At 43.4% G+C, this 14,565-nt stretch overlaps 1 protein-coding gene across 1 annotated transcript; it reads left to right on the top strand.

The window, feature by feature from the left end:
- Positions 1 to 9,715: 9,715 nt before the first annotated feature.
- On the top strand, positions 9,716 to 11,796 carry LOC122870975. The gene is made up of 5 exons (XM_044185442.1): positions 9,716 to 9,806; positions 10,032 to 10,133; positions 10,223 to 10,300; positions 10,388 to 10,747; positions 11,474 to 11,796. The coding sequence occupies exons 1-5, from the start codon at positions 9,716 to 9,718 to the stop codon at positions 11,602 to 11,604; spliced, it is 762 nt and encodes a 253-aa protein (XP_044041377.1). The 3' UTR covers positions 11,605 to 11,796.
- The last annotated feature ends 2,769 nt before the right edge of the window (positions 11,797 to 14,565 follow it).

Genomic DNA, 14,565 nt, shown 5'->3' with positions numbered 1-14,565 from the left:
AGCAGACCGGCGGCGAGTGATAGTTTAGCAGAGTATTTGATGTCCCGTACGGTAGACAGTGCCGGGAAACTAGGAGCACTCGGTCAGTTTCGCGGCACCGATTAGACGAAAAACACATATGGTGTGTGTGTGTGTCAAACTCCGACAGACAGCAGAGGACAGAAGCAGCGCGCCTGTAAATGACACCAAGACGCGTCGAGACTCTCAGCATAGTTTGTTATTACATGACTGTTCTGGTACAAACATTTACCCTCCACTGTGGCGGATAATCTTCCAGATTTACTCGCCAAACGGAAGATCCACCCATATTTGGTGCTTGGCGGGTGTTAATTTCGGACCCTGCACATCCAACCTACTACTCTGGTTATTTAATTGGCTTCAAATGAGGCTTAACGTTAACACAATTTCTCTTGATTGTCCCTCATTATTACAAACTCCAACATTGCTCCAGTGTGTGGGCTAGCCACATTAGCTGCGGAATGCGCTAATGCCAAGTTCAACAGGCCAACATGCAAAATAAACAGTAAAGCAACATAAAAAAAATGACAAAACGTACAGGTTCCAAGTTTGAAGTTGGGGTCGATCCATCCTTGAGCTTCAGGTTTGAAGCAAATCTTTCTTTGTACTGGCCTTAGTTGAGAAAGCAGTCTGAGGTAAAATGGTTAGCACACACATATAAGCTTTCCAGTTGTTGTGGAAACATTCATCAAACAAAGTGGGTCCACTGGGTCTTAACTTCCTCAGCTGGTAGAGATCATAGACTGTATAAAAGACGTCACCCATTGGTCTGCGGACAACCATTTTGAAGCCTCAAGTTTGGCGTTTTGGCCGTCACCATAATTGGACGAGAGGGTGGAACTAGCTAGCTTGGTTAGCAAGGTGCATCCATAATTCACGTTAACTGTGATATTAATTGGGATGCCAATTTTGGCCAGTGAAAAACAGGCTTAAAACAAAATGTACTTACCAGAACAGCCGACTCCTTAGACTGTCTTTCAGTGCAACCGCACGCTGAACAAGATATTTTTAGGCAACCAAAATGTTACAATTAACTTTCATAAACTGAAAACACTGTGAAAGGGTCAAAGTTCGTAGACGAAAACCCAGACAGCACCCAAAAACAAGTTCACGGCAAGTTTAATGTACACAGTAGGGATGCGGGGGTCATCCCATAACCTGCGGGTCGGGTTTGGCTAAGCTTCCTAGAAAATATCACAGGTTCAGGCAGGCGGGTCGAAAAAGTGACAAAGCAGCGTTCTGAGTTATTAATAACGTACAGAAACATTGAAGGTTAATGAATCCTGGGTGTCAAATTCACTGAAGTCAAAGTGATATGTATAGGTTGTGTGAAATATATCTGTATATATGATGCTCACGTTCACAAGTCTGACCTAAGTCTTCTGTCAGAAAAACTCCAGCAATCCAGGAGTTCAGTCAACAATCTTTAATAATGTTCCACTGGAGTAAAGGCAGATGTGTACATTGAATCGCGTATCCAGTATTAATAGACTGCTGATTATCAGTTTGTAAAGTTGTGGTTATCTGAAGGAACATAAGCAAACAACATATATAATTAGCGCAAACTGTTCTGAATAGGAGGAAATAACCACAATAATAGCACTTCGGCTATTATTGAAACAGTCGGCTACACAGTGTTATAAACAGTACTCCAAATGTCCACAAGAGGTCTCTCTTGGCTGCAACAATGTATCTGCAGCACGTGTAATACTACTGTGCTTACTTAATCCAAATGCTATTACTTCTCAGAGTTTAAAGCATGGTCACATTAGGGCCTCTATACTCATGCTATTCCCTTTAGTTTTTCTATCCTCACATTATTTTTGTTATTTTCAGACCCTGATACTTAATTTATTTTCTGACCTGTTTTATAGTGTATCATATCGTTTTCTAGTACTTTCTCCTGTGTGCACTGACGTAAAGGCAAGCTACTGTAACAAAGAGTTTCCCTACGGGGATCAATAAAGTATTTCTGATTCTGATTCTGATCAGCAGAACAATAGCAGGTTTAGGAATCTCAGTTAAATAGTATTCTAACATTCTGAAGAACAATGTTTAAAAAAAGACTTATTGTTACTCCCCTAATTGCTGAGATGCATGTGCATTCATTTTGACTGCTAGAGAGCTCAAACTAACAACTCTTTCCATGACATATTCCTCTTATTTTAATCAAGCACCCATTCTCATATGTCAAACTCCTTATTTACTCAGGCCAAAAGTCTAAAAATCCCGAGGCTATGAATTTACAGTGCTGTGATTAAGAAATAAGGAATACATCTGAAAAGCTGGAACCAGAAAAAGTGTCTTCACTCTTTACATGAATTCAGTTAACTGACCATGACTCCATGGAAAGCAATATTGATACTGTTCAAATAAAGTAAATTATACTGAAAGTGAAGCAACTATCAAAACTGCGATTTACAATTTAGCGCTTCTCTGGCTAACCAGTTAAATGGTAAATTATTTAGCTGTAATTTTAAGTAGGTGTCCTGCAAGGTTACTAGGTTTCAACTAGAGCAAGGACAAGAGCACACACCAGTTGCGAAGTCTCTGCTTTGGCTTCCAGTTAGTCTGAGTTTATTTATTTTAAGATCTTAATATCTGTCTTTAAGTTGTGCACTTTTCATCAGGCTTGATACCTGATGTGCTGCCACAATATGTTTCTTGTAGAGACCTCAGATCCAGAGACTTACTGCTCACAGTGACAACACATCAGACCAGATGGGAACCCGCCCTCTGCTTTTTTGCACTCAAAGTCTTTAATGTAATCCCAGAAACATCAATTGAGGCTTTTACTCACTGGTTTAAACTCAACAGAGGAAGACTTTAAACCTTGTTTTTCCCCATAATATACATAACTCCCACTGTAGAAAGAGAACTTGCTATCACTTAATGGTTTTAACTGTGACTTGGTTTCACTGTCACGTTGTATTCACTTTTAGTTTTATAAACTTTATTTTACTGTAGAAGACTCAAACTTTCTATTGGTACTGGTTTTACTGTGCATGTCAACCAGCGACCATTTGCTGATGTCTGCTGATGTCAATATGCATCTGCTGAGCTACTGAATAATACTACTACTAAGTTTCTCAAGTGTTTCAAAGACTCCTGGTGATAGCTAAATATCCTCACAGACAATGCAACACCAGTGACAGAATACAGCAATGACCAGCCAGTGACATATTTACCAATGCCAGCAACAGCAGCAAGCTCTGGCTTCATCCTTTACATTTTTACAAGTTAGAAATAAGAAAGTAAAAAACTTTTCTTTCACTTGCTGTCACGGATACGCCAGGCTCCACCATCTGTTAATCATCCACACCTGCTCCCATCACACTCCTGCTCCCCATCAGCACCTAATCACAGCCAGCATAAAAACCCAGCACTCACCTCAGCCAGTTGTCCGACCTTGTTTGGTACAAGGACTCCCCATGCTACTCTGCATAACCCTCTCCAGCGATCTCCACACCACCTCCAATAGACTCCCCCATCTCCATACCTGCACAACCTGATAAACAACCATCTGTCTCCATATCTGTGTCCCTTGCATGTCTGTCCGTAATAGAAGGTCGGACCTATACCGACGCACTATGCCAGCACTTCCTTAGTTGCTCTGTCACCTCCCGCTACACGATGCCAAGCGCCAGACTGGGCCCTTCTTCGATTCTGTGGTGGATAACAACGGTGTCCTGTGGTTCTATCCATCGGCGCTAGACAGGCAGCCCACAGGGCCAAATTCATACCGGGGCACCCGTCTGGCTCGAGGTGGTCCACGCATTCACCAGATTGCACGGCGGCCTGCCAATCATCAGCCTACACCCCGACCTGCCAATCTTCAGCCTACTAACCAGCTACTCGCCTGCACCGCCGCCCAGCGGCCCACCGCAGCAGCTCCTCGTTCCCGGACTCTCTGCCGGACCGCAGCAGCTCCTCGTTCCCGGACTCCCTGCCGGACCGCAGCAGCTCCTCGTTCCCGGACTCCCTGCCGGTTCGCAGCAGCTGTCCATTCCCGGACTCCCGGCTGGATCACAGCTGTTCCGCCGCCGGCTCCTGATCTGGTTCGCCGACCTCCAGAGGGTCTCTGCCTTCGCCGCCGGCCTCCAGAGGGTCCCCGCCTTTGCCACTGGCCTCCAGAGGGTCCCCGCCTTCTAGTGAACGATTTAATATCATATTGACTTATTTTGTCTTACTGAAACCTGGCTGGGTCATGAAGAATATGTAAGCCTAAATGAATCCACTCCGCGCAGTTATATTAATACTCACATTCCTCAAGGCACCGGCCGAGGAGGTGGAGTTGCAGCCATCTTCAACTCAAGCCTATTAATAAGCCCTAAACCTAAACTAAATTAGAACTCATTCGAAAGCCTTGTTCTTAGTCTTTCACACCCGACCTGGAAAAAAAGACCAGCCAGTTCTATTTGTTATAGTGTACCGCGCTCCTGGTCCTTATTCTGAATTTTTATCTGAATTCTCAGAGTTTTTATCAGGTTTAGTCCTTAAAACAGATAAAGTAATTATTGTAGGTGATTTCAATATTCATGTGGACGTTGAAAATGATAGCCTTACTACTGCGTTTATCTCATTAATAGATTCGATTGACTTTTGTCAGAGTGTACATAAACCCACTCACTCTTTTAACCACACCCTCGACCTTGTTCTGGTATATGGCATTGAAACTGAACATTTAATAGTCTTTCCACAGAATCCTTCTTTATCTGACCATTATTTAATAACTTTTGAACTGCTATTACTGGATTACACGGCATTAAGCAAAAACTCCTACTCTAGATGTCTATCTGATAGTGCTGTGGCTAAATTCAAGGAAGTGATCCCATCTGCATTTAATTCAATGCTATGTCTCGATACATAGGATACATAGGATTCCTATGCTAATTTCAGCCCCTCCCAAATTGACCAACTTGTTGATAGTGCTGCAGGTTCACTGCAAACAACACTTGATTCTATCGCACCTCTAAAAAAGAATATAATATAACCAAGAAGGTTAGCTCCATGGTATAACCCCCTCTTCTTTTCCTTTCGGCTGTTCCCTTTCAGAGGTCGCCACAGCGAATCATGTGCCTCCATCTAACCCTGTCCTCTGCATCCTCTTCACTCACACCAATTAACTTCATGTCCTCTCTCACTACATTCATAAATCTCCTCTTTGGTCTTCCTCTAGACCTCCTGCCTGGCAGCTCCACCCTCAGCATCCTTCTACCAATATATTCACAGTCTCTCTTCTGAACATGTCCAAACCACCTCAATCTGGCCTCTCTGACTTTATCTCCGAAACATCTAACACGAGCTGTCCCTCTGATGTACTCATTCTTGATCCTGTCCATCCTCGTCACTCCCAAAGAGAACCTCAACATCTTAAGCTCTGCTACCTCCAGCTCTGCCTCTTGTCTTTTCTTCAGTGCCACTGTCTCTAAGCTGTACAACATCGCTGGTCTCACCACCGTCTTGAACACCTTTCCTTTCATTCTTGCTGATACTCTTTTATCACACAACACACCTGACACTTTTCTCCACCCGTTCCAACCTGCTTGCACTCGCCTCTTCACCTCTTTTCCACAGTCTCCATTGCTCTGAACCGTTGACCCTAAGTACTTAAAGTCCTGCACCTTCTTCACCTCTGCTCCCTGTAACCTCAACGTTCCACCTGGGTCCCTCTCATTGACACACATGTATTCTGTCTTACTAAGGCTAAGCTTCATTCCTCTGTTTTCCAGAGCAGACCTCCATCTCTCTAGATTTTCCTCCACCTGCTCCCTGCTCTCACTACAAATCACAATGTCATCCGCAAACATCATAGTCCATGGAGATTCCTGTCTAACCTCATCTGTCAGCCTGTCCATCACCAGAGCAAACAAGAAGGGGCTCAGAGCCGATCCTTGATGCAGACCCACCTCCACCTTGAACTCCTCTGTTACACCTACAGCACACCTCACCACAGTCTTACAGCTCTCATACATGTCCTGCACCACTCTAACATACTTCTCTGCCACTCCAGACTTCCGCATACAATATCACAGCTCCTCTCTCGGCACCCTGTCATAGGCTTTCTCTAAATCTACAAAGACACAATGCAACTCCCTATGACCTTCTCTGTACTTCCCCATCAGCATCCTCAGAGCAAATACTGCATCTGCTGTACTCTTTCTAGGCATGAAACCATATTGCTGCTCACAAATGCTCATCTCTGCCCTTAGCCTAGCTTCCACTACTCTTTCCCACAACTTCATTGTATGGCTCATCAGCTTTATTCCTCTGTAGCTGCCACAGCTCTGCACATCTCCCTTGTTCTTAAAAATTGGCACCAGTACACTTCTCCATTCGTCGGGCATCCTCTCACTCTCCAAGATCTTGTTAAACAAACTAGTCAGAAACTCTACTGCCACCTCTCCTAGACACTTCCATACCTCCACAGGTATGTCATCAGGACCAACTGCCTTTCCACTCTTCATCCTCTTCAACGTCCTCCTCACTTCACTCTTGCTAATCTTTGCTACTTCCTGCTCCACACCAGTCACTTCTACTACTCTTCGTTCCCTTTCATTTTCCTCATTCATCAACTCTTCAAAATACTCCTTCCATCTTCCCATCACACTCCTGGCACCTGTCAATACATTTCTATCCTTATCTTTAATCACCCTAACCTGCTGCACATCCTTCCCATCTCTATCTCTTTGTCTGGCCAACCTGTGCAAATCCACCTCTCCCACTTTAGTTTCCAACCTAGCATACAAGTCCTCATATGCTCTTTGTTTGGCCTTTGCCACCTCTACCTTCACCTTACGCTGCATCTCCCTGTACTCCTGTCTACTCTCTTCAGTCCTCTCAGTGTCCCACTTCTTCTTAGCTAACCTCTTTCTCTGTATTCACTCCTGCACTTCCTCGTTCCACCACCAAGTCTCCTTGTCCGCTTTCCTCTTTCCAGATGACTCACCGAGTACCTGGTCTCCTGGACACACAGTATGTCCACCTTCCTTCACTGCATCATGTCAATCAACTCTCTAGCCTTCCCTGTCATAGTCCCAACATTCAAAGTCCCTACTGTCAGTCCTACATTCTTAGCTTTCCTCTTCTCTCTCTGCCCACAAACACACCTTCCTCCTCTCCTTCTTCGTCTTTGACCAACAGTAGTCCAATTTCCACCGGTACCCTGCAGGTCAACAGCACCGGTGGCGGTCGTTGTCAACCCGGGCCCCGACTGATCCGGTATGGAAGTCATTTTCACGATTCGCATTTTTTATTTGGTATGTGTTTTACGTCAGATGCCCTTCCTTCCTCTGCATTTATCCAGACTTAGGACTGGCACAAGAAGACACAGGCTTGTGCCCCCTTGCGGTTACATTTCCACGGTATAACCCCCAAAACCGCAAATTAAAGCAAACATTGAGAAAACTTCAAAGGAAATGGCGTTCCAACAACCTGGAAGAATCTCGTTTAATCTGGCAAGATAGTCTTAAAACATATAGGAAGGTCCTCCGTAATGCCAGAGCAGCTTACTACTCATCGTTAATAGAGGAAAATAAAAACAACCCCAGGTTTCTTTTCAGCACTTGTAGCCAGGCTGACAGAGTCACAGCTCTACTGAGCCATGTATTCCTATAGCCCTCAGTAACAATGACTTCATGAGCTTCTTAATAATAAAATCTTATCTTCCCATTCCAACTAGGCTGCTTAAAGAAGTTTTACCCTTAGCACTTCGTTACTAGATGTGATTAATCTGTCTTTATTAACAGGCTATGTACTACAATCCTTCAAAGTAGCTGAAATTAAACCGCTTCTTAAAAAACCCACTCTTGATCCAGGGGTTTCAGCCAACTATAAACCTACATCTAACCTTCCCTTTCTCTCTAAGATCCTTGAGAAAGCAGTCGCCAATCAGTTGTGTGACTTTCTAAAAAACAATAGTTTATTTGAGGATTTTCAGTCAGGATTTTGAGAGCATCATTGCACAGAGACAGCACTGGTGAAATCATAGAAAAGGTTTCAGTAGTAGTCATCTGGACACTGTTTTCAGAATCGAGACGTTTCGGCTCCCATCCGGAAGTCATTCTCCTTGTCATTGAGTGTATTATCACCTTGGTCACACCTATCACATGCTAATCACAGGCACTTAACAGTGATGAAGTAGATGCAGCCAGAAAACAATAGGCCTGATTACTGATTACTGGGCCATCTTGGAAACTATTAGGTCAGTTTCAGGTGAAACTAGCTATTAACAGATACTCAGGCAGATTCCTTCCTGAGGGCAAGAGAGAGAGAGATAAACAATACCTTCTGCCACTTTTTAATTGAAGGATGATGGATGGTGACCTTTGACCTTTGATTAACCCCCCCCCCCCGGAAGTGCGTCACACAGGAAGTGCGTCCGCGTCGGAAGTGCGTCATGCCGGAAGTGCGTGGCCTTATGTGGACCAATGAGCGTGAGGCAGGCGTGGTTAGCAGGAGCCAATGAGCGTGAAGCATGCGTGGTGAGCAGGAGCGAATGGGAGTAAAGTAGGCGTGGGAATGAAAAACCCTGTAAATTAAATAATATGATTAAATAATTCAATCATTTAAGTGAAATCAATAGTATCAAAAGTATAAAAATAATTGACAAATTTACCATCTGTAAAATCTAATCTTTCAGGAGCAAAAGACACGTCCTTCTCTGTTGTCTGTCCGGTGCAGAGTGAGGTGTGAATGAATTGGAAAGATGTGGGAGGGTAGGCGGAGTTTGCGTGAACCAAAGGGAGGGTTAGCCAATGGGAAAATAGGTTAGGAGGAACTTGCGTGAGGCGATGATTCTGTGAAAATGTGAAATAAAAAATAAATGATTACAGTTTTGAAGCTGAATAAATGTCCAGATATCCGTTAATGAATGTCTACAGGCAGCATCTCTTGCAACTCCTGTGCAGATTGTGTGAAGATCAAGGAATGAGGGTGTCAGATCTTCCTTTGTAATACTATCGCCCTAAAGACAGTTTGAAATCGGCTTGTGAATCTCCTCACACACAGAGTAAAGAAAACCACACAGCTGCCTAAGGCAATTATCAATCATCTATACACCCTGTGTCCCTAAAAGGATCAATCTTCCCTGCTCTTTCTGACGACACAGCTGCCTAAGGCAATTCTCAATCATCTATACATCCTGTGTCCCTAAAAGGACCAATGTTTCCTGCTCTTTCTGAAAGCCCTTTGTATGAAGACAGATCAAGAAATGTCTCTTTTATGGTCTTAAGGCATATTTAAAAAAGATTATACTTTAAAGTTTCACAATATCATAATAGGAAATTACAATAAGTGTCTTTAACACTGAGCCTGATGTCAAATGTCAAAGTACATTTGTATGTTTCTGTGTGAAGCCCCGTATTGGAGCTCTGGATAATAAACATCTCAAATGACAAGAAAGTAAATTAAATGTTAAATCTCAGAGGCTAATCTCTGCATCAAACACACACACACACACACACACACACACACACACACACACGGGAATCAGAGAAGATCAAGAGGTTATGTGTTAACAGGCCGGAGTCGGCACCCTGTAGCTGTCACCCTGCATCTGCAGTTAATTAGGGGTAATTTAGCTAGAAATGGGAATGTATGCATATGACTGTTGGCAGACCGGAACCAGTATATCCTGTCGATATAGACTGTTTGGTCATTGCATTGTTTTCACACACACACAGGAACTTATAAAGATATGGGGTACCTAGTGACTGTGGATATTAAAAACTTGGAGAATGGAATGCAGCGTCCTGTGAAGATCAAGAAGATTGGAGGAAGTGTGAAATGTATGCATTTACATAGTATTGTGTACCTGGAGGAGCTCAAGGTATATAACCAGCTGCTTCAGATCTAGCAGGGACAGTGTGTGGAGAGGTCTCTGTGTTGTGTCTCCATATCTATCCGTATTGGGGGAAATAAATACTAGTTAAAGACGACGCAGAGAATAGGACTTCTGAACCTGACAGCGGAGAATGGCTCAAGCATCCGGTAAATTACCTATATCTTTAAAGCTAAATTTTATGTGTTTAAACCTTTAGGCAGAAACATAGGGACTTTTTCATTCTTTGCAGTGACTCTTAACGGAGGGGTGAACCTTCAAGCAGAGGAGTCTGGTAAGTACAGGTCTACATTATGTATTTTTAATACTGAAATATCTAAAACACTTTTATTTCCTACCGTGATTATAAATTATATCTTTCAGAGTCATCAACTGATACCTCAACATCCGAGACCTCGTCTGATACTGACTCCTCATCTGTGCTTTCAGAGGCAGTACCCGGTGAGTTGCTACATTTTTTACCAGTTTTTTTTTTTTTAAACCTAAAACTTACGCAGAATATTTATCAAAAACTTTTTCTCATGCTAGATCTGTGGGGCGATTTGGACCAATATTTCCAAGAAGGGTTATCGCCATCATCACAGCCACAGGATGACGCAACGGGGCATACCTCAGACAGTCAAAACATTATACATTCTTTAGAGGCTGCCCGGTTAACCGGAAGAGATCCAGCTGATGTGATACCGCATCAGAATTTTGAAGATCAACCGCCATTTTACCGGGAGTCTGTCTCGCCCGCTAATCAACCGCTGATGACCGCGGAGAGGCCTCAACCAGCGGACAGGGATCCAGGATTCTCATCAGGTCGCAACCGCAGGAGAACCAGTTCTGAGATTCCATACCCGAGATCCCGCGGGGCTTCCAGCGAAGGATTTCCATCAGCACGCTGTAAGTCTATTTGCTTTTTAAATTGTTTTACAGTGCATTGTGAGACGATTCAATCATGCCGTATAAATGTAATAATTACCCAGAAGGGAGCAATGTACGTTCCTTTTCTCTCATTTTACATCATAAGCATACACGGAAGGTTTTGTATGTGTGAAATTAAATAGGCCATGCTTAAAAATGAACTTTCTACAAAAAGCGGAGTTTCATAAGGTATATTTGACTGTGTGTCGTTATAAGCTATTAACTGTGACGGTTGAGTTATAGCGTTATCCTGGTGTTTTTTTAAATATAAAGAGATAAGTTGTATGTGTGATATTAAATAGGCCTTGCTTTGAAACGTAATTTTCTACAAAAGCGGAGTCTCATAAGCTGTATTTGACTGTGTGTTGTTATAAGCTATTAATTGTGACGGTTGAGTTATAGCGTTATCTTGGTGTTTTTTAATTTACAAATAAGATGCTATAAATTCTGGGATTTTTGCTTTTGTTATTCTCATCAGTCTCTCTTAAAGTAAAAACAGCTGTTTTTGGTCCTTACTCTTGTCTTCACAACAAGTTGTGACTCTCTCACTCACACTCACTCACACACATACACACACGCGTGCGCGCGTGCACATGGTCTGACTGTTTGTTTACATACCTTAAGGGGCTGCTGTGTTTATGAGATCTGCCCGTTTATGAAGTTAATGTTTTCTTTTTTGTTTCTCTCTTTCTTTTTTGTCTCCAGCAAACAGACCCAGGTCCAGACCATCCAGGTGTCCTCGGTGCTGCGGAGCTACACACCAGCAATTGGAGCTGATGTCTAGAGCCTTTTGGCTCATTTGTCAGAAGTTAGGTGTACAAAGTGACAATTTGTAAACTGTTTCAGACTGTGATTTTTATCATCTGTATAATTGCAATGATGCTGATTTAAGGTTTTTAAAAGCGTTTGATTTGTATGAGGTCATGGAGACTCAGTAGCACAAAATCTCTAGAATGAGTTGGGTTTTCAAAACGATTTAACTGAAAATGATTTGAATGAAAACGACACAGCTGCTACATCTAACAGCTCTGAACAGCCGGTAGATCCTCTCCTTGCTTTAAATCAAGCTCTCGCTAACCTTGAACAGTTAGAGAATGAATCATCACCAAATGAAACAATCAGAATAAATAATGTCCTTGAATTGTTAGAGAGTTTAACAGACACAGTAGCACAAAATCTCCAGAATGTGTCGGGTTTTCAAAACGATTTAACTGAAAATGATTTGAATGAAAACGACACAGCCGCTACATCTAACAGCTCCGAACAGCCTGTAGATCCTCTCCTTGCTTTAAATCAAGCTCTTGCTAACCTTGAACAGTTAGAGAATGAATCATCACCAAATGAAACAATCAGAATAAATAATGTCCAACTCGAACAAAGTCCCACTTTATCAGACCTTTAGACGCCTCCAAACTACATCGATCTCAGCATACCCAGTCCTCCCGTGCAGCAAGGTGGTGCTCATATTTCCCCACAACCACGCGTTGTGCGGCGAAGCCGATTTGCAAATTATCAAATCAGACAGTTGTTAAACTTTCCACCCCCTCTTAACGCAGATGGAATAGTGGATTACAGCATTTTTTACAATACAGCTCTACGGCATGCCGATGCGTTACTACAAAATGCATTAGCATACGTGACTCCTCGAGACGCGGTACAGTTAGAGCTGCGCGGGGAAAATCTCCCTAGTAACGTCTCGGCCGTCTTATCTAATGACGAGCTCCCCAGCCTAGCCGACTTTGAAAGGCTCTTACTCCGTGTTGTGCAGTCTAACTGGGCCGTTATGGCCGATGGTCAGCTAGAACTTGTTGTAGAAGTGATCCAGAACCCTAGGGGTGGGGGGAAACGAGTTCTTGGGAAAATGCTAGACAGTGAAATCATAAAAAAAAAAAGACGTTTTCTGTACATTGTCCACAACAGAGAGAATCAACTATGTTTTGCCATCTGTCTGGCTCATCTGTTAGATCCTGATATCAGCGATAGAGAAGCCCTCGAACGCGGTAGACAGCTTCAAACATATGCCAGCGCTTGTGCTTTGTACAAAAAATGTACCAAATGTGCAAGGCTGTACTGCTGTGCTATAAACGGTAACGGTAAACAACACAAATGTCAGACTGCGAAATGTAAAATTTGCGACGAGAAATTGAACTCTGACTCTGAGACTGAGGTTCATCAGTGCTACATCCAAACGATACCCCCTGAAACAAAACACAATGAAAAAGTGGTGTTTTATGATTTTGAAACATATGTTGACAAGAACGGCATTCACGTTCCGTTTTTAGTGTGTACACGAACCTTAGATGGTAAAACATGGAGCTCTCAGGGTGCAGATTGTGCCAAAGAGTTGCATTTCAGACGACCTTTGTACAAAAACGCAGTGTTTATAGCCCACAATGCCAAAGGGTTTGACAGCTACCTCCTTATCAAAGCCATGGTCGAACAGGGATTAAAGCCCTCTTTGATTATGCAAGGATCAAAAGTAATTTGTATCACCGATAACGATTACAAACAAAGATACATCGACTCTCTATCCTTTTTAACCATGCGTTTAGCTAATTTCCCGAAAGCGCTCGGTTTCAATGATAAAGTAAAGGGGTACTTTCCTCATGGTTTCAGCTCAGAGGCCCATTTGAGTTATACAGGTGAGTACCCTCCCCCTCAGGCTTACGGTATTGAAACCATGACAATGGAGCAACTAACAGACTTTTACAGCTGGTATGCGACGGTGCGGCACGGCACATTCAACTTCATGAAAGAGGCTCGCCTCTATTGTCAAAATGATGTAGACATTCTCGCTGAGGGTTGCATGCTTTTCAGAAAACAGTACATCTCTGAAACCGCCGTAGACCCCTTCAGCCGTGCGACCATTGCGTCGGCATGCATGAAGGTGTTTCTGACAAACTTTCTACCACCTAAAACATTAGCGATCCCCTCTCCGGACGACTACAGGCGTCAGTTCAGTTCGCTGGGGCGCTTCTTTGTAGACAGGTATGCTGAAATCGCTGGGGTGAAATATGCCTATGAGTTTCTAGGATGTTTCTATCACGGCTGTTCAATTTGCTATCAAGCGCACGACACCTGTCCTCTGACGGGTCGCCCCTTCGGAGAGTTGCACACGCGCTGCGAGGAGAAATTACGTGAGTTAGAAGCCACGCACAAGGTAAAACTCATCATCATGCGTGAGCACACGTGGACAATGCTGAAAAAATCTCATCACGGGCTGAAGGAGTTTCTCAAACAATATAATGCTCCACAGCCGTTGTCACCCCGCGAAGCTTTGTACGGAGGGCGTACCTCTGCTATAAAGTTGAGACACACCGCTGCGTCGAACGAGACAATCTCTTATGTAGATGTGACATCTCTCTATCCGTACTGTAACACCAACTTCCCCTATCCTCTCGGATACCCTGAAATAATCTATAAAGATTTCCAAGAACCTCAAAGCTACTTTGGGCTAATCAGGGCAAGGGTCTACCCGCCGAGAGAGTTGTACTTTCCAGTCCTGCCCTATAGAACGACGGTGGGTAAGCTTGTGTTTACCCTTTGCCGAGCATGCGCCGAGCTCAATTTGCAGGAGGATCCGTGTCGGCATAGCGATGATGACAGGGCGTTGACCGGTGTCTGGGTCACTACTGAATTTAACAAGGCTTTGGAGATGGGCTATCGGATAGCTGAAATAACTGAGGTATGGCACTTTGATAGACGCAGTGATTCTATTTTTGTTGACTATATGCACACTTTTCTGAAAGGTATACAGGAAGCTTCGGGTTACCCTTCTGACGCTGTAGATCAGGAAA

The sequence above is a fragment of the Siniperca chuatsi genome, linkage group LG3 (genome assembly GCF_020085105.1).
Source record: "Siniperca chuatsi isolate FFG_IHB_CAS linkage group LG3, ASM2008510v1, whole genome shotgun sequence".
NCBI classification, from domain to species: domain Eukaryota; kingdom Metazoa; phylum Chordata; class Actinopteri; order Centrarchiformes; family Sinipercidae; genus Siniperca; species Siniperca chuatsi.
This window is presented reverse-complemented; position numbering and strand designations above follow the sequence as displayed.